The following is a 26,141-nucleotide window of genomic DNA, read 5'->3' as shown; positions in this document are numbered from 1 at the left end:
TGGACTGAGTCTGGAGTAGAAACATCCAGAGCCACCGTGCACAGGCGTGTGCAGGAAATGGGCTACAGGTGCTGCATTCCCAGGTCAAGCCACTTTTGAACCAGAAACAGCGGCAGAAGCGCCTGACCTGGGCTACAGAGAAGCAGCACTGGACTGTTGCTCAGTGGTCCAAAGTATTTTTTCGGATGAAAGCAAATTCTGCATGTCATTCAGAAATCAAGGTGCCAGAGTCTGGAGGAAGACTGGGGAGAAGGAAATGCCAAAATGCCAGAAGTCCAGTGTCAAGTACCCACAGTCAGTGATGGTCTGGGGTGCCGTGTCAGCTGCTGGTGTTGGTCCACTGTGTTTTATCAAGGGCAGGGTCAATGCAGCTAGCTATCAGGAGATTTTGGAGCACTTCATGCTTCCATCTGCTGAAAAGCTTTATGGAGATGAAGATTTCATTTTTCAGCATGACCTGGCACCTGCTCACAGTGCCAAAACCACTGGTAAATGGTTTACTGACCATGGTATCACTGTGCTCAATTGGCCTGCCAACTCTCCTGACCTGAACCCCATAGAGAATCTGTGGGATATTGTGAAGAGAACGTTGAGAGACTCAAGACCCAACACTCTGGATGAGCTAAAGGCCGCTATCGAAGCATCCTGGGCCTCCATAAGACCTCAGCAGTGTCACAGGCTGATTGCCTCCATGCCACGCCGCATTGAAGCAGTCATTTCAGCCAAAGGATTCCCGACCAAGTATTGAGTGCATAACTGTACATGATTATTTGAAGGTTGATGTTTTTTGTACTAAAAACACTTTTCTTTTATTGGTCGGATGAAATATGCTAATTTTGTGAGATAGGAATTTTGGGTTTTCATGAGCTGTATGCCACAATCATCCATATTAAGACAATGAAAGACCTGAAATATTTCAGTTAGTGTGCAATGAATCTAAAATATATGAATGTTACATTTTCATCATTACATTATGGAAAATAATGAACTTTATCATAATATGCTAATATTTTGAGAAGGACCTGTATATTAAAAACAAAGCCAGAACTGGGAGTCTCCTAGGTAACTCAGAAAAACACATAGCTGCAGCAATGTTGAATGCTTTGTCATTTCAAATAGTAATTATCCCCACATCATACAGTGAATGAACTCAATATTTTACTGTAACACTAACCCAAAGAGCCAGAGACATTCCACAGCTCCTTTAATTACTTCAGAGGGCACTAGATATTTGTTCAATGTAATAATTACTTTTTATAAATTATTGAGTACTTAATTAGTCTTTAAAGGTCAATAGATTCAATAAATTTCTTGCATAAGACACTCTGGCAATTCATTTAGTTGTTTTTGTGAAGAAAATGTTACCAAATGTCTCCTTTACAGATATCTTGTATTTTTGCACATATATATATATATATATATATGTTTTTTGTTTTTGCTTACACTTAAATTATTCAGCTTATTAAACAAGACGAAGATAACCCGAGTAAAAAAAAACACGAAAAACTGTTTTCAATTGATGGGTTCAGTTATTAGGCGAAAAGCGCTTTCCAAATCAATCTGGCCGTATGTGAAAAGTAATTGCCTCTTAATAACCTAAACCCAAGGTCATAGCTGCCTTTGTGGCAATAACTGCCAGCAAAAACTTGTTACAATCAGCAATGAGTCTTTTACATCGCAGTGAAGGAATTTTGGTCAACTCTTTTTTGCAGAATTGTTTTATTTCAGCCACATTGCAGCGTTTTTAATCATAAACGGTGTGCTAAAAACCATGTCACAGCTTCTCAATTGGATAGGAGTCTAAACTTTGACTAGGCCACTCACAAATATTTTCTTTTCTTTTCAGCCATTCAGAGGTGGACCTGCTGGTGTCCTTTGGATCATTGTCCTGCTGCATAACTCAAATCTATTTAAGCTTAAGGTCACAAAATTGTGGCTGGACATTTTCCTTTCTGGATTTTCTGCTAGAGAGCAGAATTTACGTTCCCATCATCCAGCTTGGGGTCCAGGTCCAGTAGCAGCAAAGCAGATGCAGACCATCAAACTACCAACACTATGTTGACTGTTGGTATGTTGTATTTCTGAAATGCTGTGTTAGTTTTGTGTCAGATGTAATGGATGCTTTACTGACGCAAGTGAGCTCTGCAGAGCCATAGATGTCCTGTTCTTGGAACCAAACATTTTGGGCAATCAAAGTTAAAGGAGGATTTAACAAGGGAATTTGTTACTTTTTCACATAAGGCCATGTTGGTTTGGATAGCTTCTTTCCCTTAATAAATAAAATCATAAGTTGAAAGTGTTTTTGTATTTACTCAGATTATCAATGTCTAATAGGGAAATTTGTTTCATGATCTGATTTTGACCATCTTTATAACTACATTTCTGAATCTGGCAGAATCTATTAGTCACATAGGTCACAGATAGGTCACATGCTTCCATCTGGACAACTCAGATTTGCTGCTAAGCTTATTTGCTGTGGCGTATATCTGAGCTAAGACCTGAACCAGTAATGGTAATATTGGAGACTAGCAGCCATTGGCCAGAACAACAGTTGGTTACCATGGAGACTGAATACAGGGTTTGTGGATAGACATTGCTTAGACATAGGAGTGCCATTGATTTTCTTTTGAACAACTCCTCCTGCTGCTTGGGTTTGTTGAGAGCTGTGTCCGGTGCTGCTCAACTCCCATATGCTGTTTGAGCTTCTACTTGAAGATGACTTTATCAATATTCTCTGGACAAGAGAAACACACTATTCAGTTTTATTTATTTTTAAGATATAAACAATAACAGACTGCATGGTAACACAGTTATTAACACTGTTGTCTTGCAGCAAGAAGGTTCTGGATTCAAATCCCAGCCTGAGATCATCTGCGTGGAGTTTGCATGTTCTCCCTGTGAATACGTGGGTTCTTTCTGGGTACTCCGTCTTCTTCCCATAGTCCATAAGCATAAATGGTATGTTAGTTTGTCATTCTAAGTCATTCTAAGGAGTAAATGTATGCATGCATGGTTGGCTGTCTTGAGTGTCTCAGTTTGTCTTTGTGAACTCTATCTCCAGCAGTCTGTGGACTAAGAGTTCTTAAGTACTCTGAAGTGTTTGAAAAGAAGTCCACCTTTAAATTTCTGATCTGGTTTCCTTATCACTGCCGTTGGTTTTTCAGAATCAGATACTTTTCCATTATTCCATCAATTTACTAAAAAGTGGGTTTGGTTTCTGCTAAATACATACATATTCCCTCAATTAAAAGGGTCAAACTGTGACAGCACAGAGAGACACTGCTTGATTAGCCTGAGGGAAAAAATGTGATTTAAGTTGATCTGCAATCTCTGGTCGGGACGTGTTTTGTGTGGGGGAAAACACAGTCTCTTAGTGAATCTGGCTGTCTGTCAATAGTTTATAATTACATGTAAATGTCCGGTGCTCTTAAAAAAAATCTTGTCACATCTCCAGTTTAGCAGCTGGTGGGATTTCCAGTAAAACCTTCTGACCTTTCCAGGGCACACGTTTTATAAAGTTTGCCGTATTTCTTTCTTGGAACTTAGTGTTTTTCAGTTTTATCTGTTAACACGGGACACACTTAAGCTCACACAATAACTATGCTGGCTGAGAATACACTGACTGCAGATGAAATCTGTCCTCCAACCTGTGTCTTTTTGTGTCTTTGTCTCTCCATTCTGTTGGAAAATCTCTAATTTGAGCCCTCACCTCAGTTCTCGATTTAACGCATAATCTGGTGGCATGTTAGTCAAAATTACTTATTGTTGTTTCTGAAATGGTTTTAGTGCTCTGTCTTCGTTGATGAACATCAAGGATGACCATATTTTTTTTTTATAAAACTGTGCCACTAGTATTTTTACACAGGTCTCAGATTAAAACTGATGGAACAAGAAAAGAAAGATGTACACTTCAGTGAAAAAGGATTGAGCAATTAAAAGGAAAACAAAAATAAGGACTAAGGAAAAATATGAAGGATGGAGGAAAGAAAGAAATGGGGTGCAAGCATGACCTCACTTCACTTTTAACAACATTGTTGTGTCGCTCGTGTGTATAATTTAGTACGGTGATGCAACAGAGAGTACTGCATGGTGAGCTTGTAGGGAGGGGAGGCCTGCATGCTCATTTAAACTCAGTGCCATAGTTGCATTTCTTTCTCAGATTTTTTTACACCATCTTAATAAATTGGAACTATGCAGTCACAACGTGATGTCTGCAGACCCTGGGGAATTTATTGATTTAGTCTTGTTAGATGTTTCAGCAGTCTTTGACGCTGTTGATCACACACATCTTAATTGACAGACTTAATTGTTTGGCGGGGATCTCTAGGACAGTTTTACAATTAAATTTTTTATTGGTCTGATGTAATATTCTAATCTTAGGTATGTGTGATATTTTCACTAGCAGTAAGCAGAAACTCATAATAATGTACCATACATTTATATATAAAAATCACTTAGGGCATATAAAACTGCATTCATAGCTTAATTCAGAGAGGGAGATTTTATAAAATCAAGGGCCTATTATAATTAAATGTTGCTCTTCAGCTGAGAAATCTGCATGTTTTAGTTAATCAAGTTGAACAGTAGATAAACAAAATTGCCTGGTGTTGTAATTACTATAATGGGAGCGTTTAAAATTAATCATTCTGCCTAAAGTGAGCGGCATGAATCATTCTAAATTAATGTCAAAATCATTTGTTTTACATGCTGATTTAAGGGGTCATCCTTGTGCCTTGTGTTGGTGTTCTGAGATATGATTTATGGGTATTTGATGCTTCCCTGTCATTCCTAGTAAAATTGAGATACACTTGTACATTGCCTTGAAAAGCATTGATACCCAACTAAGATTTTATTTATTTTACATCACAACCACAAACTTTGATGTGTTTTATTGAGATATTTTATGATAGACCAGGAAAGTGGTGAAAAATTGTGACTGGATGAAAAATAATATATAGTTTTTAAATTTTCTTTAGAAATAAAAGCCTGCAAAGTGCGTTGTGCAGCTGAACGCCTCAGTTTTGTTAGAGACCATTAGTGAACAAACATTTACAGTTTTCCACAGGTGGTTTAGGGAAATATGTAGAGGAAGGTGCTCTGGTCAATTGTCCCACACGGAAAATGCTACGAGTATTTGTTGGGAAACTGACACTGTATATTGCTTTGCACACACAAGTAGTTAGCGGCTTCATGTTGAATGCTTTTTTCAACAGGGGAGGAGCTAGTCAGATTTAATGGGAAAAGGGATGAAGCTAAATACAGAATAATACTGAAAGAAAACTTGTTAGAGGCTGCAAAGCATTTGCGACTGTGGCGGAGGTTCATCCTCCAGCATTATAACTACCCTAAACATACAGCCAGAGCTACAATAGAATAGTTTAGATCAAAGGCATAGTCCTATCTATCTATCTATCTATCTATCTATCTATCTATCTATCTATCTATCTATCTATCTATCTATCTATCTATCTATCTATCTATCTATCTATCTATCTATCTATCTATCTATCTATCTATCTATCTATCTATCTATCTATCTATCTATCTATCTATCTATCTATCTATCTATCTATCTATCTATCTATCTATCTATCTATCTATCTATCTATCTATCTATCTATCTGTAAAATGATGATATATTAGTTTATCTATTAATAACACACTATCTCAACAAATGTAGATCGACTTCTCCGGAACACGACGTTTGAGCTTTCAGGGTTACCGTAGTTCCCCTGTGGTGCGAGCACAGTGCGACGGTTCCGAGCCTGCAACAAGCACGCGCCTTTTTTGCCGCCTGAGTGGCAAGGAGACGCCGGGGAAAACGTATCTGATGGGGAAACGCGAATTTACGTAACACCTGCAGGGGTTCCCCTCTGACATCATAAAAGAGCGCAACAAAATCGCAAAGGAGTAGCCTGGAAATGCTATTTTAGTGAAATATTTGACAATATATCTCAACAACCGTTCATTTCAGTGGCATGAATTCACTTTTTAAAATATTGTATCAGTGTTTCATTTCCATAAATGTAATTGGATTTATCACGAGAATGTGATGTCACAGGCACTTTAAGTGTAAGACAGCTTTGGTTTTGATGGGTTTAGGCCTAGAAGACACATTGGTTTAGATAAAGTTGGTCTTTTTAAGTTAAAAAAGCTAATTATAACGGCAACAGTGTAACTACAAATTGAGTTTTACTATAACAGCTAAAACTAGTGAGAGATCACTATCACCAGTTGGGAGAATGCTATTAATTTTCTCTTAAATAGTCTTAGTGTTTTTAATTGCTGTTAAATGATTTTATCTCTTATCAAAGATATGACTTTTTTGCTAAAATATAACCTGAGGCAGATTGGTGTCATTTAACTGTTGATTATTAGTAAGAAATTGAACCGTATAATCTATTGCAACCTGTTTCCAGAGGATGTTTCTACTTTTTCGAAGCCAGTTTAAAATATACGCCGACCTCCTCTAAATTAATTACTTTCTTTTTCATGAATCAGTCACAGTTGAGCTTCAATGCAATAGTTACACTTGTCATATTTGGTATGCTGGACCTGCAGTGCATTATGCATATATAACATTGTGTTCTATGGGTGGTGAGCAAAGTTGGTGCTGATGCATTCAGCATGTTAATCTCATTCAGAGCTATTCTATTAGAACTAAGCACATATTGTAATTGCAGCTTTTAAATATTCTTAGGCGAGTGTAATTATTTGCAGGGCATGTCTATACTTTTGAATTTCATTACAAGCACATACCTTAAGGGCATATTTCACCTTTTTTTCCTGGGTGGTCTTTGCAGTGTCTTGGTTGAATATGTTAATGAGTAATTTCATAAAGTTAAGTATAACAAGGTAGTTTTTCTTATTATAAACTCAAAAGGTGCATAGCTTAAATGCTGATTATAAACTCAACGATCTTTGATAGTGAACGGCTCCTGCGGTCATAATGTTCTTTGGGGTGAACCAAAGCTGTTTCATGCAGAACAGAAATTTGCTGTAAGTTTTAAGGGTTTCAGACTAGGAATCTGAGAGAACCACATTAATAAAGTGAATGACAAAAATAAGAGGAGCAAACAGCAGTAATGAATTACTTATTCACTTTTAAAACATTATGGCATGCTCACAATGAAAAAGTCTTTTTTTTTATCAACAAAACAACTCAATTTCTGTTATAATCTACTACAACCCTAGGCTGTTGTGCAGTACTGCTCCATGCGACATCTCCTCACTGCATTTATGGTAGAACAGATTCTGGTTTTTACAGCCCAACTTCAAAGTTTATTTTTGTGTCAGAAAGATAAATCATGAGATTAGCTCTTTGCATTGAAAAACTGTAGAATGGCTGAATGTGTATTATTTGCATTAGTATGCTTATTTAAATTGGTTATTAATTCATTAGATCTGCCCTTTAATGTCAGATGGTTACTTCTACACTGTAATATAAAGATTACCTCTACAGTAATCTGATTGATATTCGTGAAGCTGTTTTGATAAAAAGCCACATAGGTTTGGTGTAGTTGCAGGATGACCAAAATGAGATTTTCTACAGTCGTTACAATGGCAGTATTTAAAAACTGAGACAGCTGATTGCCAATAGTCCAGGACAATTATTTTCATTTTATTTGGTTAATATTTGTTGCCTACCAATCTGCGTATCGGTGTATATATGTGTGCGTGTTTGTAAGTGGTAAGTGTCATTGGGTGAATGTAGCTCTAGCGTGAAGCGCTTTAGTGGGTCGTGTGATTGAAAAAGCGCTACATAAATGCAGTCCATTTACCATTTATTTTTTCCATACCTCTTCCGACCTGGAATCAGAATTTTGTCTATTTCTTTGGGCATGAAACATTCGTATAATAGTTGTGTTAAAGGAGCTGGCTGACGCAGCTGCTTCATTCCCTTGCTGTGCCTCAATAGATCTGGTAGTGGAGATATTACAGTAGACTGTATAGATCTGGTTTACCAACACACCAAAAAAGGGTGCCGATAATAACATTGGATCACCTGGCTTTGAAACCTTCTGTTGGTCGGAGATTGTAATCCTTTCACCCATAAGGCTTCCTGTTAGCATTAGCTTCAGCTTTATAACTACAGACAGAGTGAAATTTGCTTCTGTATGTTTAATTTCTGATTATTATTATCTGATATTATTTTAGCTGCTCCATTTATACATCACCACAGCTGTTCTTCTGCCTCCATGTCACCACATTCCTGATGTTTTCCTCTGTCACACCAACTATCTGAATCTCTTTCGTCACTACATCCATGAACCTTCTCTGTAGTTTTTCCTCTTCTCTTCCTCTCTAGCAGCTCCATTTTAACATCCTTTGTTTAGCATATGTACTGTTCTTCTTCATGTGTATAAACCATCTAACTATTATCTTTCTAATAGATGCATCGATCAGAGTTTTGAGGCTGAGTTTATTTTGAAAAGTTCATGATGTACATTCTGTTAGGCTCAGTGCAGCGTAGGACCCCGATATGCAGACTAGCAGGCAGCATGACGGTAAGTGAAAAAGATTTAATGAATAAAAATAAAAACTCACTCACGGAGGAGGCAGGAACAAAACAGAAACAGGCAGGCGAGACAGGAATGGCATGATCCGAAAAACAAGACATCATGATTTGAAAAAACAAGACGAGCATGATCGAGAAAACAAGACTTGAGCATGATTTGAAAATGATTCTGTGATGAATAACTGAACAGGTGTGTATTTATGGAGCGTGAACCAGGTGAAGCAAGGAGACAGATTAGCTTAGTGCAGGTGAACCGAATAACATTAATTGACAGACAGAACACAACGTGACGGGAGCAAAACATGGCTTGAGCAGAACGCAAATCCAAGGATAAAAACTAATAGAAATACAACTAGAAAAACATAAAACTAGAAGACAAAAACTAAAGCATGACCAGGAAAATAATAAACAGAAGCATGATTCAAAAACTGTGAGAAACATATAAGAAAAAACACCAGAAACCAAACAACCCCAAATCATAACACATTCAATTCCTGTTTGTCTCAAAAACATTTTTCTATATTTCCTGCTGTGGGTGGTTCTAAATTATTTATGATAGGAGCAGAGGAGATGTCACATTGTGTATGATGTTTGTGTGTGTATCTTTGTGTGTGTGTGTGTGTGAGAGAAAGAGAGAGAGAGAGCAAGAGAATCACTGTGAAACAGAGTTGTACTGATATTTTAAAGCAAAAACAAGATTATGGCCTTGAAATTTGAAACGTTCCTTAGCATCTAATATTTTCAAGGCAAGCGTTAATAATTGCAAACATTAATCTCTGTATTCTTTAGAGAATGTAAACCTATGTTTAACGTCAGACAGAGGCTGAATACTCAAAAGAATCAAACAGAGCGACTTTTCTGTAGCACATTTAGCTTTACTTTATATTTAAAAGTAAAGCCTGAGGGAACCGATCAAAAGCCTCCATAGAAAACATACACCTTTTGTGTTTTCTCTCGGTGTGTTTAGAAACACTATAGACATGCTAGAAATAGCGAACTTAAAATTTTCTCACCACAGTAACAGCTTCCACACCGAAAAGTGTTGTTATGACGGGATCTAGCTCTGGTTTATCCACTGACTAGAAGGAAGAGGGATTTTTCAGTTTCCATCTGATCGGTTACCATCATTGCCGAGCCAGCTGATAATCTTTTTTTTGCAATTGCCACTGTCTCCGTGCTATACATAATATGAGGTTCCACAACCATCTTCCAGACCTTCCTTTTAACTCCTGCAGCTATCGTTATGTCACAACCCTTGTCTCCATCCACGTCACCCTGTCTGTCTTTTTCTGTGTTAATTGGTAGGGAGTGTTACAACCCAGATACTTTAGCTCGTCCACTTTCAATACCTCTTCACTTTGCAGATTATGTTTCCATAATGAAAAATAATAACATTTCAAAGTCAATGGCCACGTAAGCTATTCTCTCCTGCCAATTAAACAGTCTCTTAAGTTGCCTAAAGTTTTTTTTTATTTTTTTTTTAAGATCTGTTATTTATCTTTAGGATTTTGTTCCATTGTCCATACCAGCATAAAATAAATAAATGTAATATGCCTTAAAGCTAGTGAGTCACCCCCTATTAAAAGCTAAAGACGTTAGCTTGCTTTTTTCCTTTTTTATGTCTTTGCTTGCATCCCCTCGAGCTTGATTGCCCCTGACCAGCAGCTGGCTGGCCAGGAGCTCAAAAATCCCACCTTTTTCCGATCTGTTAAACCACCACACTGGTGCCATCAAAACTCTTCGATGTGGAAGTGGTTACTAAGTGAAGAAGACTCAAAGTTGGCTACCTCACTAAAATTGAACTTATAAATTCCTTTATAAGGAAAATCTATTTTTGGCTGCAAGGATTTCTCTAGACAACACGAACGCTGAATGAAGTACAGCAAAGCTGCTCTGTTGTATCCTTTTAAACTTTCAACAACCGTCTGTCAGGCAGCATGCTGGCTTTGGAAACGTTGGCAGCGTTTTGGGAATCTTAGGTTCTCTTGGGAATAAACATGGAAGCTCTTGTTTTGTAATGCTAGCTATGCTAATTGCAAACATAAAATGCTATTGACAGTTTAAAATGTCAACTCTGAAATAGATTTTTAATATCTTAGTAAAAAACAACAGCTACTCTCTCACACAGTAGTGTGGCATGACCTTTGGTCCCAATAAAAATGACTGCTCACAGTTAGAAGGTTAGATATAAAAAGGTTTTTATAATTCCTTTAGAGAAATAAGAACTGTTTAATATTTGTATTGGCAAGTTAAAGCAATTCAAATTGAAAACTAGGAAAAGGCCAGGAATATCTGATATTATCCACTTGGTATGCTCCTAGCTACTAGATTCAATACAAAAGTCTTCACTTTTCTAGCCCCTTCGGCATGATGATATAAAGATCTATTGTGTTACTGTTTTTAAAAGTCTCTCGAAGAATGGAAAGTTTCATGTAGTAAGAGTTACCCTTAGCGCTGATTGTATACCTCAGACTATAGCTGTGGGGAAAGTAAGTTGTAGAGACCTGAGCTAGTTTTGCACAAGCAATTACAGCTCTGAAATGTTCATGGGAGGATCTGCAGGTGAAATTGCAGCTATCTGCTATTTGCTTGTGGCTTTTTTGTGGTAATTTTCCAAGTAGCTAAGCAGGAAGATTTTTTTCTCAGTGAATACAACAGCATAAATCTAAAGTGCTCACCACAGATGTGTGTGTGTGTGTGTGTGTGTGTGTGTGTGTGTGTGTGTGTGTGTTCCTGTCTTGGCATCACAGTGAGAACCATTTTCCCGATTTCACCATCAAATTGAGGACCGTTTCTACCAAAGTGAGGACATTTTGCTGGTTCTCACGACCTATTTTGCTAACGGTTAGATTTAGGACTAAGGTGTGAATTGAGTTTAGGTTAAGGTTAGGGTTAGGCATGCACTGGTAATAGTTAGGTTTAGGGTTATTGTCAGGGTTAGGGCATAGAAAGGGTTGAAAATGAATGAAAATCAATGGAAGTCAATGGGAGTCAACAGATGGTCCTCACTACATATAGCAAAACAAGTGTGTGTGTGTGTGTGTGTGTGTGTGTGTGTAAGTAAGAGTTATTGCATCATTCTCTTTTCTACTGACCTATATAATTTGTTTGACTCATTTGTTGCTGTATTGAGTATGTCCAAATACATAAATTCTCATAAAAAACAGTGAGGTTGTGCAATTAACAAGACGATGCAGTATGCTTTGTTTTTGCATCATGTCTAAAAACATCTGCCATTCACCCAAGCTTCCTCAGGGGGAAGCTTTCATCAAGAATTACAAAATATTTTCCATCCATCCATCCATCCATCCTTTATCATACAACAATAGTATAACATGAGGCTAAAAAGGACAGGCTCACTCAGAAATAAGGGTTTTGACTATACTAAATTATAATATGACTTGCACAGTCACCAGGTCAAAATCCAGTGGGAATACAATGTAAAAGTTTGGACCAAGGCCCAAGTATCACAAAAACAACACAATGAGGACATCTTTTTAAATCAGATCAGTTCATTCAGGCAGATAACCATAACCTCTGGGTATTGTAAGGAAAAAGTAAACGTTTTGTCTTAACTCTGTTCATTCCAGCTAACAGACTGAAATAATCTTCATACATTATTGTCACTGTTCTGCAGATTATCTGTGAGCCTTAATCAGACATTATTACTCATCTATACCCATAAAGCTGAAAAAAACTTAGTTTTATTCAGTTATATAACTTAATATTTACAGCATACTCCATTATTTACTGTTGCTTCACAGTGGGAAAGCGAGAAAGCTACTTTTTCCACATGTGCATTTTGTTCTTGTATGAAAAGATAGTCTGCAGCAACGTTTTTGGCAATGGTCACTGCATTTCTTCTCTTTCTTATGTTCATATATTGTATTCTGACAAGCTCAGCTTTTCTGTTTCTCTTTGTATCTTTAAAGGGTTGGATGGAGAGCTGGTCGAATGTCAGCGGGAACTATCGTTATAACCGGAGGAATTCTTGCTGGGGTGATACTGCTGTGCATTGTAGCAGTTCTCTGTTACTGTAGACTCCAGGTATCTAGTAGTTACACATGAATGCATGTCACTCACTCTTTAAAAACAAAGAGAATATTTAAAAAAGAGAACTTTGGGAAAGCTGTTTTACTTTCATCTGTAAAAATAATCAGTGAAAGCCAAGAAATATTATTTCTGCCACATTGTTGGCTGTTTCCAAGACAAAACGTTAAAATTTACCTTGAACAATATACAGATAAACTTGGATAACTTTGCTGACCTCCCTGGTAAAGATGTGTAAATATCATGTTTTATTGCATAACTGAAAATTTTGTGCATTCAGTGCATGATCACAGAAACACTTTCTAAATTTTTATATGAGACATTTAATCTGTTTGTGCATAATAACGTAACTTAAAGACTAAATGAGAAGAAGAGGAAAAACTGTGATTATTAAGATGGTTTCTGATTCACGGTAGTGAAGTTCAAAACTAAAAATGTTCACGTTTTCTTTACCACAAGCTTTAAAGTATTTTCTCACATATGCGTCATTGAGTGAAAATGATTGAGCTCACTTCCTTTTCCTTCAGTACAACTGATTGTATAATATGTTCTCCAAGGAAAGTGTCTGAATATCTCTCCCCTTCTCTCTCCTGCTGTGTTTACTGTCCACCTCCTGCAGTATTACTGCTGTAAGAAAAATGAGTCTGAGGCGGATGTGGGCTCGGTGGCAGGAACTGATCCTCTGTCTCATTTTCCCTGCAACGCGTGCAACGCCCTCGCCATGGATGGGAACGACATCACCCCCGTCTCACTGGATCAGCTGGACTCAGGTTCACACCACAATCCCTGCCCCACGTGTTCGCCGTACCCCATCCGCTCTGGACTCGCAGACGACATGCATAACGGAGGGGAGCGGCTGGGCTTCCACACCTACTACGAAAACCCATCTGTCTCTCTTCCCCTACCTGTCAACCCACAGAGCTCTTCCCCTGTGAGCTACTACAACCCTACAGACGTTTTCCCTCCACCGCCACGCCCCTATAGCACCGACGTCTAATTCTCTATTCACTGGAAATTTCTTCATACACGTATACCAACACATTTTACTTGCACATGCCCTTTAGAACTAAAATCAGGTAATTTATTAAAACACGGCACAATGACACCTAGATTATTGCATCTGGCTTTAGTCACAGTCATCCACAATCTCAACCCACTGACAGGGCTCCTGTGTGGGCAACAAATCCATGCAGCAGCCCACCAACGCTGCAGCAAGAACATCATTTCCTCTCCAGTAAGTGGCACACAGCTATAACTGGCATTATACAGGGCTAAATCCCATGTTACTGATGTGGTAACTGCATTGGGAGTATGATCTCTGTACCAGTACAGATGTAAATGTATTCAAGCCACATGTAAATTCATATCAAAAATAAAACATTTTCAGAATTATAAACTAATAAATTCCAAGGATTTTCTGATAGAATTATGTCTGGAATATAAGGATAAATTCTTTGAGCCAACAAATAAATCATCTATTTCAAGTTGTATTTTTTCTGTAAATCTGTTCTAAATAACGCAGATGTTCCAGAAAACTTTACTTGAGAACATGCATTTTTTACCCTGGCACCACCTCATGATATTTCTAATTAACTCATAAAACTACAACATAAAAATACAACTCAACATGGCCTACAAGACCTCTATCAGTCACTTTTTTGCTGCAACCTGTAGCAATATGCTGCAGGCCTAGGAATATCTATATAGTGCTACAAAAACATGGGCTTCCACTACCACTAGAATTATATGTGTAAATCATTCATTGGTAGAGGTGCACAGATTGGAGAAACCTATGGGAGCCATTTTTGTGTTTTCTGAAAGAAATTGCAGAAAATTTGTGTAAATAAGGTTGAATGGAAGCAGTGTTAGATCTGATGTATGTGTCACTCTTCTTCTGTAAAACTAAAAGCATATTTAGTCCAGGAAATTCCTTTCTCTCAGTTCAAGCTTAAATGACGAATGAATTTTCTTTCCTCTAGTATCAACATCAAATCGCATGTGATAAATTCTGATTAGCAATGCAATGAAGAGCAGTTGAGGCACATGATATATCTGCGCTCATCTTATAAAGGACTTTTCTCCATATCACCCTTTCAGTTCAGTTTCTGTGATTCTTTTCTCCTTCCCTTTCCGAATGTTAACCGAGACAGTGAAAGGCAAGTGTGAACCCCACCCTCCTCCACCCTACAACTTACTGTACATGAGGGCTAACAGTTTTCTTTTAGGAACGGTTGTTTGCCAGTAATAGAAACTCCAAATGGAGTTTTGTCCAGAGATGAAACAGGGAAGGCAAAGGGGAGTTTTTATGCAGTTTTGTGCATCTCGCAGTTTTTTTGTCAGTTGGTTTCAGTCAACAAGGAAAGTCTCACATGTGTTTTAGTTGTGATCTCTATTCTGGTAAACTGTAAGAAAACCAGGCTATTAAAAGGGGATGTTTGTTTCACGGTGTCTGCTTTATAAGTTGGTGCTGTGAGCCTTTTCTTGTTTGTGAAAGACGAGAGAAAAACCTTGGAATTTGTTAAATGAAAAAGACAAAAAAAATCAAACAGATACTAAGATTATGTACCATATTGTAATGATTTTAAAGCCATCCTGTCTGCCATGGTACAGTAACAAGATCCAGTGTTATTACACAGTATATGCTTGAATTTCTATTTTTCTGTGAAACTTTAGGTGAAATTTGGTGTTATCTTAATTTCTCCTCTTCTGTTTTATGTTCTCTTGTATTTTTACTGTGAGAAAAATACAGTACTGTAGGTAGGAACAAGAGATCTCTGTTTAGAGTTGGAATTTTACATGGAAGTCATTCCTAAATTATGATAAATGCTGTTCAGAGATACAAATATAGTATTGCCAAGACCTTTATTTAGGAAACAGTATTTAGTCACAATAGAGTGCCTTGAAAAAGTATTCATACCCAAAATAGGTTAATCTCTGTTAGATTAGATATCAGTAAACATCAACTCTCAAGTACCCCCACAGATTCTCAAAGGGATTTAGCTCCAGACTTTGACTAGGCCATTTTAACATGTGAATATGCTTTAATCTAAACTATTCCCTTGGCTCCAGCTTTGTGTTTAGGGCACTTTTCATGCTGGAAGGTGTATTTTACAGCCTCTAAGAAGTTTTCTTCCAGTCCTTGCCTTGTATTTAGCACAACCAACTCTGAGCATCTTCCCTTTCTCTATTGGAAAAAAACACATCCCCACAGCATGATTCTGCCACCACCATGTTTTACTTTTAGGTCTCCGCCATAGCGCTTTGTCTGTAGGCCCTCAATCCACAACACCTTCCACATGGCTTCTCGGATTAGTGCTCTCCAAGCCTTTTCGTACTTCCAAGCCAGTGTAGGTGGATGTGCTACTCGTGGCAGGTTTGCAGTTTTGCCATCCTCTTTCCATTTCAGATGACGGATTAAACAGTGCTCCTTGAGAAATTCAAGGCTTTGTCATGTTGGGTTCTGAACCAGGAGACTCTAGAGCAGCACACCAGAGACACAGGAAAGGTTTAAACAAGTTGATTGAAAGTGTGTTTTTGGGCAGTGTCAGGATTCCGTGGCCAGCAGGCTTCAGGGATCGGCTCACTAGGGAAAACAGAGCGGTTACTATCAGACAGGTGGTTCTTAATGTTGAAGGTAAGAGTTCCAGGCTTATTTGTAGATGTGTGTGCTGGTTCTGGAAAGAAGTGAGCAAGCCACGGAGACTGAGGCTGACAGGCAAGCGTGCTGTGCGAGTGAATTCCTCCAAATGGTGAATAGGGTTGGAGGGTGGACAGGCAGGGCAGGTGAAACGCGGGGCGATTTTGCAGTCTGATCTTGTGGATCCAGAGCGGTACTTGGACTGAGGTAAATTCACTGAAGTATTTACCATTCGGCAGGAAGCTGAACCCAAAGCAGGTTCTCCAGGAAGCGGGTTTGCTGACAACCAGCAAGGTAAAGCCAGAACCACAGAGGATTTATCCAGACCAGGGTCTTGCTGTCAGCAACCTTCAGGGAGGAACAGAGCTGGGGTTAGCAAAGGCAGGTCAGCACAAAGGCAAACACAGAGCAGAGTTTATTGGTCTGATTACCACTCGGCAGAGTAAACAATCCAATGCCTCCTCCAAGATCTCAGATGCTTAAGAAGCTCGTCAATGATTGCTCTTGATGCAGTGCAGCTGTGCGGCTGCACCTACCTGTCACACCCTAGTAAAGGAAAGGAGAAACAACACTCACACAGCAAGACAAACCTGCACACAGCTCCGTGGCCTGACAGGCTTGGAATAATATATAATTTCCTGATGCTGTTTGTTCACTAATGTTGTGTAACAGACGTCTGGGACCTTCACAGAACAGCTGGATTTATCCTAAGATCTTACGAGATAGTGCTATTTATCAATTGGGGAACTTTAGAAGATTTGATTTCAGGGTAGCAGAGTAAAGGGGAATGAACTCATATGGTCACCAAACTTCTCAGATTTTTCATTGAAAACCTGTTTCCTTTGGACTTTGTTTTTATATATGACTTTGTGTTGGTCTAGTTTGTGGTTGCAATGTGACAAAATGTGAAAAGGTGTTGAATACATCTGCAAGGCGCTGGACTATTATTAATGTCAACACAGAGCTTTATCACATCCTCTACTGATCAATGTTTTGATGTCCCACATCAAATCAATATATACAATAAATCATTCTTGTTTTTTTGCTGTTTCAAATAAGCTTTTGTGTTTACATGACTATGACTTAGCCAAAATGATATTCCCATTGTCTGGTAGAAGATGCTTTGTGCTTTTGTTGTTTGCTTTGGTTTTATTTTTAGATTTCTGTCCTTTCTTTCAATTGTATTGATAGATTATCTCTTAATACAACCTGTTAGAGTGAGAAAATCCACTTTGTCTCACATATTCCCAACCCTTTTTTTGTTTTGTGGAGAAAATAAATGTTTATAGGTCTCCCTAGACTTTTTTGTGCGTCTTCTCCGACTGTGACACAGAGGGACGAAACATAATTTGTTGAATTCACAGCTTCTGCATAAAAAAGGAAAATATACACAGTAAATTACAGCAAAAAGTATTGACCACAAAGGGACAAACGTGAAAAAAAAAGTAAAAATCAAGGACAGAAGTGAAAATCACCAACACTTAACCATGTGAAATGGGAAGTGAGAGTTGGAAAAAAAACAATGCATATCTACAATTTGAAAGAAATGAAACTTCACAGCCAAACGAGAAGTTAAAAGAAATTGCATTGTCACGTTAAGGTGAGAAAAAGTGTGGGCTACTTACAGGTGGAGCAGCACAGACCTCCTATTCTGCCGGCCTGTTTTGTTATGCATTGCCTCGCCTGCTGGACCTGTTTGCTTTTCCTGTCAGGTTGCTCAGCCCATGACAATAATAGAGCTACTGCATCAACACCACCTGGGAGAAATATCACAGATGCCACTTCATTTACTTCTTACACGCACAGCAGGGTTGACTTGACAAGTCTAGCAGGTTCACACAGCAGTGTGTCAGAGTGTGAATAAAAAGGGGGGGTGAAAAGGAGAAAAATAAAGTTCACAGCACAAAAACGTACTATGTTTCCTTGTTATCCCTACATAAATTATTCTTTTAGCAGGTTGCTTGGTTAAATTGGCCTTTAAGGGATGTAAACTGTTGGATTTGATTGTCAGAGAAGAAGACATGTGAGATAAGAAATGTAAACACAACTGTGGGTGTGTCCAAAGCTCTCTTTCCTTTCTCACACTGTCAGGTCGTATATAAACCCTGTTAAACCTGGTGTTGCCCACACACCTGCAACACACATATCCACTCTGCACTTCACCTGTGTCTGGTGTTGCTGTGTGAACATTGTTCACCTTTGGACTTTAAACAAAGTTTCCTTCCTTCCGGGAAACTTGGACTTCAACCTCACCTTTGCTGTTTAAGCTCTCAGGTTGGCGCTGTCTTCTTCTGAGGGAGTAAAACTGGGGGACAGATTCTTTCTGAACTAGTCTCACATCTTGTGAGTCACTCAAGCGTCTACAGGTGGATTATCTTTGCTTTTCTGGTTGGAATTGGAGGGGTGGAAGCGCTGCGACTGTTTCGGTCTGTGTGGGTGGGAGCTGTCCCATTGGCCGAAAATCTGGGCAAGATGATGCAGGAGGTGTCCTTGGTGACGGCCTATGATGCCCATGCTTATGAGCAGATGAGTGAGGAGGAGATCCTCGCCTGTCTGGTCGCTGAAACTGAACCTACGTTCAACGTAAGATTCATTCACTCTTGAATCATTTGTTATCATGTATAAAAATCCACTACAGAACACATTTTTCATCCATTGTAGGTTGTAAATAGTTTAATTTAGCAAACTATTTTAATTTTGTCTGGGTTTTATTGCCACTACTTCTTAAACCTTTTATTAGACTTTATGTTAGAGAAGAATATTGCACTAATCAGGGTCATTCAAATCAATGCCATGTATAGTTGTGTCCAAGGTAATAGCAGAACTTGGAAAAAATGAGCAAAGTCCATATTCTTCTAATAGCTCTATTTCATACACACAAACGCATTTGGAAATACTGCAGATTCTATTTCCATTCTATTCAAATTATTTGGATTAAATGTGGTATCAGAACTACAGAAATTGTGGGAAAAAAAAGAATATTAGGGTACTCAAAAGTATTGCATTTTTCTTAACTCCAACATTTACTGTATGAACGGAAACATTTTTGAAAATTAAGCTTTTCTGTGAACCACTTAACTAATATTTAGTTGCATAACCACTGTGACTTCACACCAGTGCTGCATGGAGTCAGTTAACTTCTGGCATGGACAGACTAGTAGCCTATTCCAGCCCAAGATGATTGGATAGCAGTTCCTCCTTGGTTTCGCCTCCTTCACATAGGCATCTCCTAATTGTAACAGTACTCACAGTTAACCAGAACCTGTCTGATCAAAGACCCTCTCAGGCCACTCTGTAGACCCTCTCTGGGCATGCTAAATCTGCACATTGGCTGAATCTTTAGCCATTCTGGCTATTCTTTAATCCATTTAAATTTTCTGCCATGTTTTTCTGGTTTTAGTTTGTATTTTAAAACATTTTACATCATGTAATGTAAAATGCCTATAATGTTCTGTGTTGTTTTACATGTTTTCCCCTCTCCAATCAAATTTTAAATCAAATAAACTGTTCTCCTGCAAAAATGCTTGGAACAGCCCCCAGGGTTGTGCACCACAGTCAGCTTGTCTACACTTGCTGCCTTTGTCCTCAAATAAAGGACTGTTCAATTAAGGATTTTATGATGTCCTGCAAAATGATGTGGGCATGTTCTCTGTCAGCACGCCCCTACAGAACATCAAGATCTTTAAAACTGCTGGCCTTTCAGCATAGCTCGTGTTTGATCAGTGAGTAATCCCGATCTTCTAAGGATATTGTATCTTCACCAGCTGCAAACAAATCTAACAGTTTGTAAAATATGATCCACATTATTTTAAAATCAAATATATATAGAACTTACAGCAGCTTCAGCATTGGAAAACATCCTAATTTTTGGAGAAAAATAACATGTTTAGTCATATCACAGGTACCTTTCACATAGCTTAATTTTAACACATACTTTACAGCTTACATTCCTAATTATCTTGATTAAAGTAGGGCTGTTTTAGTGTCGAAACTGTTGTTTAAGTTTAATAGTTCAAATTAAAGCCTCTAACCTGCTGTTTTATTTTGAGCAGTAAACATCACCTTAATGGAGTGCGCTTCAGTTCACAATGTCTCTCTGCATTCCTCACATGAGCTGTTGCTGACTGGTCATGAGAAAGCATAAAACTGAACACAAAACATATTCCTCCGCAAGTAAGATTTCTGATTTGCAAAACCCTGAAAAGACTGCAGATTCGTCGTTTTAGATATTTAAGATATGAAAACCCATTTCATGCTTTGCCATAAACCCTTCCATCCCCCATAATTCCCCAAGATGCGTTGTAGATTACCATGTCCCCCATGTACTTGGCTTTATCTTATCTTTGATTTACCCTTGTTTGGATCTCATTCTGAGGCATGTTCTTGATTTGTCAAGCTCATCATCCTACAAATCTGTTTCTGGGAGAGATGGATTTCTCCATGTCTTTAAAACATGTCAGTTTTGCCATACTAACAAGCCATGTCTTTTTTTCTTCTAAGGTCCCCACAAAGAAAGTGAAACTTGGGGCAAGTCGACTTCAAATCATGGACGATGACCCTTTGGACGAATACTTGGTCACAATTGACTCATATCTTCCTCTTTTTGTGAAATGACTTAATTTTCATTCTTCGGCTACAGAAACTAAATGGGTTTTTTTTCTGCAATTCGCAGAAAGAAAACCGTCGACTTCAGCAGGCCAGCCTTCGTCTGGAGCAGGAAAATGATAGTTTGGCCCACAGACTAATCACCAGCAAGGTTGCATTGAGGAATGCTCTAGACAAGGTACTATTAAGACTCTATCTGAGAAAGGAGCAGCTCATCCCTAACAAAGGTTTAGCATTTTAAGCTCTCATTTACACTGCATTATGGTGTGTTGAAAATGGTGGAATGATGGATCTAAAACTCTAGTTAACACTCTAGTGTCATGTATGCACCCTGGCAATATTTAGAGTAGGTAGCAAAGGTTTTAATACCCCTTCAACATTTTGTCATGTTACAACAACATTCAGTGTGTTTTATTTTGGTTTTATGTGATAGATTAGCACAAAGAAGTGCCTAGTGGTGAAGTGGAAGGGAAATTGATACATGGTTTTTCCAGTTTTTTACAAATAAAAATCTGACAAGTGTGGCATGGGTTTGTATTCAGCTCCCCTGTGTCCATACTCCAGCTTTTAAGGGGATGTGTTATCTAGACACCAGTGACTGCTGGTTGGCGATTACAACACAATCATAAGCTCTACTTGAACATAAAACCATCCACGGTCACTTGACTCCTGCTGGATTTTTAGGTCTGGTCAGTAATATTCCTTTATCTACTATTTTCCTCCACCAAAAGCCTTGTGAAAGTAATACTTTGTAAGTTAATCACCCGAATTTTCTTTAATTTCGCCATTCTCTACGTCATTGTTGTCTGACTCTTTTGTTTGCACCTGTATATTTAAATGGCATTCACACCATAGTATCTAGGCTGCCACGGGCGTGACTTTCATTGAAGAGGTATCATGAATTAATCAGACGGGATGAAGCATGACACAAAAAAGCTCTGATTCACCACTGGTGCAGAAAGCTCCGCCCAGAAGAAAATGTTTAAGGAACCAATTAGAAACCAGTACGGAGATACATGGAGGCCAGACGTTTAAGAACCTACATACACACTAATGTGGACAATGAAATTATGTTTTTATGCCGACACTTGAAATAACCCCAAATAAACCCAAAATGGAATGGTAAAAAAGTTAGACACATTTTATGAGTGAACTGATGGGATAATAACTTTTTATTTAATCACTTATTTTTACTGTCTTTGTGCTTTTTTCCTGCAATTTTAAAATGGACAGAGCACTAGCGCCACCTATTGACAAGTCGCCACTGTAATGTTTATCCATTCTTTGCAAAATAACTGTCAGATTAGATGGAGGAAATCTGCGAACATCAATTCTCAAATCTTGCCACTGATTATAATTTAGGTATAGAGACCATTCTAACATGCGTTGATCTAAACCATTCTTCTGTAGCTCTGGCTGTATGTTTAGGGTTATGATCCTACTGGGAGGTGAACACCCCATCCGCCTTAGTTTCAATTCTCTTGCAGCTTCAAACTGGTTTGCTTACAAGATCACCCTGTTTTACTCTATAAATCTTCTCATGAATTCTGACAACCTTCCTTGGCCATGCTGAAGTGGAAATGGTGTGTCCAGGGTGTCAGCTTTTCACCACACATGACATTTTTTATGTACCACAAAGGTTTCTGGTCTAATTTGGCCAGAGCACCTTCTTCCACATGGCTTTCTATTAACATAAAAAAAAATGTTGCCATATCTCTATAAGACATAGATTTATGCCCAACTCATAGTTCTTTCAACAGATTCTCCCACCTGAGATTTGGATCTTTGTAGCTCTAGGCCACTTTGCTGCTGTTGGTTTATCACATAAAATCCCAGTGAAATACATTGAAGTTGGTGCATGACAAAATGTGAAAAGGTTAAGAGGGTATTTTCACAGGGCCCTATACAGGCATAGCAAATATAATAACGTTTTTGATAACGGTGAGGACGTAAGTATATTTCTACATTTTTGCAGGCAGAGGACAGAGTGGAAGAGCTAACCAAAGACCTTCTTCAGGCCCATCATCAACTGCAGGCCACAGAAGAAGAGAAAAGAAGCAAAGAGGAAGAAGCTGCCATGGTAATAATACATTTTTTTTTAAAGTGTCTTAAATTATTATGTCTGTTATAAGGAAAAAAAATTTAAAAACAGATCTTTTTCTAGCAGAAGGAAGTGTTTCAGAGAGAGCTGGAGAGGGCTGAGCAGGAGATTAAAAAATATTCTGGTGTCATCTTAGACTATAAACAGGTACTGAGAATTCAATTCAATTCAGTTTATTTATATAGCGCCAATTCAGAACACATGTTGTCTCAAGGCACTTCATAACAGTCAGGTACATACATTCCAATTAATTCTAACCATTAAACAGTGCAGTCAGAGGTAGTTATTTATTCAAATTGAATAAATAGTTTTTCTGTCTAAGGAATCCCAGCAGATTGCATCCAGTCAGTGACTTGCAGCATTCCCTCCTCCTGGATGAGCATGTAGAGACAGTGGACAGTCACTGGCGTTGACTTTGCAGCAATCCCTCATACTGAGCATGCAAGAATTGATGACACTATTGTGCAATCACAATGTATTGCTATAGATAGATGTGAACGTAGGTGTGATTGGAGCAGGTTTTATTTGAAGAAGTTTAAACAAGATGCTTTGTCTATCAGATCTGCTCTCAGCTGACGTTGCGTCTGGAGAGGCAGGAGGCCGCCCACAGAGAGGAGTTGGAGGCACTCAAGGTGAGTGTAGCACTCTTGCTGCAGACGGCTGCTTCTTATTCATTGCACTCATACATTTTAATTTTAGTGTACATTCTCTTTTTCCTGCTTCTTCTTCTTCTGTTCCCTTGTCATCTTCTAGAGCACAATAGAGGCTTGTTCCCAATGTCGACACATTTCAGAATCAATCACGGCAGGCCATAGCTCTGAAACAGCAATGTCTATGGAGGGCCTAGAGGTGACTGAACAAGGCAGGCAGGGGTTCAATGAAAGACCCCCACGGGTAGACCGCATTAGGGAGAACCAGGAGAAGGAGTCACTAAAGGCCCAGATCACAGAACTGGAAAAGGAGCTGGCCCAGACTAAACTGCAAGTGGTGGAGACCAAATGCAAGATTCAGGTAAAATCTTAACATATGTAAATGTTTAGACTAGCTATGAGCCATTCCCAATGTCGAACCAAAGTTTCAAAACTAAACGTCATATGATTCCTACGCTATGCAGCTACTTTAAAGAGATGCCATGGAAAGTTCTGGAGTGATCTGAGGCTATTTGAAGCGTGGAGAAACGCCCCTCCCCCACTTGTTGCACACGGACACCTAGCTAGCTGAAAGACAGCTCTTATATTTTTCCTTTACAACAAAGACAAAATTGGTTGTTTGTAAACATATGTGTTCCTAATAATATGGACAGCGAAAACTAAGAGAGCACCACCCCTTACTCTTATTAAACTAATATTTTAAAACTGTGATTAGTAAAGCTACGAGTTGTTTATGTTGGTATAGTTTACTTAAGTAGTTTATTTGAAAAGTGGTTGGAGAATAAAAGAGTAAAGGACGCAAAAATATAATAGAAAATAACAAATAAATTACCAGATTGTACACCAGTTACAGAATCACAACCCAATGATGTTTCTGAAATGGAGTAAGAAGAAGTGGAAACTTCTTGAAACCTCCCACAGTTTCTCTGTGTCAAAACTGTTGTTCGTGGTGGTGGATTCATCATTAGCCATTAGGCAGTGATGTTTGGACATTCCTGTGTGTCCACACAGATACTTTTTCACAGTTCCACCCTATAGATAGAAACATAAAATATTTTCAGAGTTCTTGTAGGCACCGATAATTTTCAGGTTATATTTTCTTCTGAGACATTCAAACATTTTCTGTATATTCACATGCAGAAGGTTGTGCCTTACTTTATAGATATTTGTGAAATTTTGTATTTAAACAGATTCCCGAACAAAAGCTAAGATAGCTAATGATGTTCTACCACACCTCTACACAGTACTCCATATACGATACTATAGTGAAGAATTAGAGTATTTTGATTTACTTTTGGTTCAAAAAGAAAATTGGAATTGTTATTGATAATTTAGAGCTTGAATTTGCTAGAAACTGCATGTCTGGTTAAAAAATAGTTTTTATTTTTAAAGTGAGATTCTAATCAGTAATAGTTACCTTATCTGTCATAAGACGGTATATAGCAATAGGTTTGTTGAAAAGATCAAAGTATTGGAAGGCTAATAGCTAGCCAGTCCCATGCCTTGGTGATACAAACATTTTATACAACAGCATCAATAATCTAGGTCAAATTTCTGATACATAATTTAAATATATAAATATAAGGAGGGGAAGTTTTTAGATGCATATGCAAAAAAATATTTATATAAACTACTATATACTGTATACAGGCTCTTTTCATATATTAGGGAACAAATAGGAAATAGACAATTCAGCACATATATAAGAAACCAAAACAGAGGAAGTTCAGACTCAGTTTCACCTTCAGTCAGGGTTTGTGCCAGAAATTCTGACCTTGCCAAATCTGAACTACAAGAAATGCCTGATTTCCAGGAATAATCTTAATTCTTGACCTTTTTACAACAAGTATATACGGTATTGTTATCGTGCCTCTTATTTTGCTAAAAACCTATAAAAGGTATAAGCAACCCATATTTCATTTGTTGTTACATTTTTTATTTTATTTTTTCAGAGAAGTCAAAATTTTCTGCAACATTTCATTGTACATTGCACCATACATTATATATGTCTCATTACACAGGAGCTGGAGCACCAGAATGGAGTCCTAGCCAACGATCTCCAGGAAACAAAAAACAACTGGATCAGTAAGGCCTTAACATCACTGCGGACCACCACGGGGGGACATCACAGCATTGGCATGCACAGAGAGGGCCCTGCAACCCTGAATTGGAACCTCCACACTTCCTCCCTTTCAGGATGGACTCCTAAGAAGCTGTCGTGGCCTCACAAAGAACATTCAAAAAATGTTTGAATGGCTGGACTGTGTGTGTGTAGATAACATTCATTTGGAGGATGAGGAACTTTAAAATTCTACTAAAACCTGCACAATCATGAACTTTTAGGTACTGTGTATACAAAAACTACTCTGTATTTCCACTAAATGGCAGCCTAAAGCACCAAAACTTGTCTGAGGAGAGTACCTTGGAGCACACGTGGTGTCACAGGGACTTTCTATCATTTTAAAGCAACTGTTGTTTATTAATGTCATTATGTATTCTCCATCTATCATGCACATTTTGAAATGACAAATCTTTATCTGTAATTATTTCAAAATCAATAAAGTTCATGTGATCTCCTCA

General features: G+C 38.2%; 2 protein-coding genes across 7 annotated transcripts in view; both read left to right on the top strand.

Annotated features, from left to right (window-relative positions):
• Window positions 1-17,497, top strand: part of LOC124855639 (protein FAM163A-like) — a 24,360-nt gene extending 6,863 nt beyond the window's left edge. The window contains exons 3-5 of one of the 3 annotated variants that reach the window (XM_047345634.1): window positions 1,847-2,068; window positions 12,451-12,565; window positions 13,188-17,497. In XM_047345634.1, the coding sequence (XP_047201590.1) occupies window positions 12,473-12,565; window positions 13,188-13,565 (471 nt within the window). In that variant the 5' untranslated portion in view covers window positions 1,847-2,068; window positions 12,451-12,472 and the 3' untranslated portion in view covers window positions 13,566-17,497. Of the gene's footprint in view, window positions 1-1,846; window positions 2,069-2,616; window positions 2,959-12,450; window positions 12,566-13,187 lie in introns of those variants that run through there. The other 2 variants (XM_047345636.1, XM_047345633.1) reach the window with 2 other exon arrangements.
• LOC124855635 (rab GTPase-activating protein 1-like) lies at window positions 13,590-26,141 on the top strand. 4 transcript variants are annotated; one of them, XM_047345627.1, is made up of 9 exons: window positions 13,590-13,644; window positions 13,732-13,802; window positions 20,706-20,780; window positions 20,878-20,988; window positions 22,786-22,890; window positions 22,975-23,058; window positions 23,472-23,543; window positions 23,665-23,922; window positions 25,583-26,141. In XM_047345627.1, exons 3-9 carry the CDS (start codon window positions 20,751-20,753, stop codon window positions 25,811-25,813), a joined length of 891 nt encoding a protein of 296 aa, XP_047201583.1. In that variant the 5' UTR covers window positions 13,590-13,644; window positions 13,732-13,802; window positions 20,706-20,750; the 3' UTR covers window positions 25,814-26,141. The 4 variants fall into 4 exon arrangements, with proteins under 4 accessions (XP_047201583.1, XP_047201580.1, XP_047201582.1 ...); XM_047345624.1 differs by lacking the exon at window positions 13,590-13,644 and having other exon boundaries at window positions 13,668-13,802; XM_047345625.1 differs by lacking the exons at window positions 13,590-13,644; window positions 13,732-13,802 and adding an exon at window positions 17,618-18,788.

This window comes from Girardinichthys multiradiatus, chromosome 19 (assembly GCF_021462225.1).
Source record: "Girardinichthys multiradiatus isolate DD_20200921_A chromosome 19, DD_fGirMul_XY1, whole genome shotgun sequence".
Classification (NCBI taxonomy): Eukaryota; Metazoa; Chordata; class Actinopteri; order Cyprinodontiformes; family Goodeidae; genus Girardinichthys; species Girardinichthys multiradiatus.
This window is presented reverse-complemented; position numbering and strand designations above follow the sequence as displayed.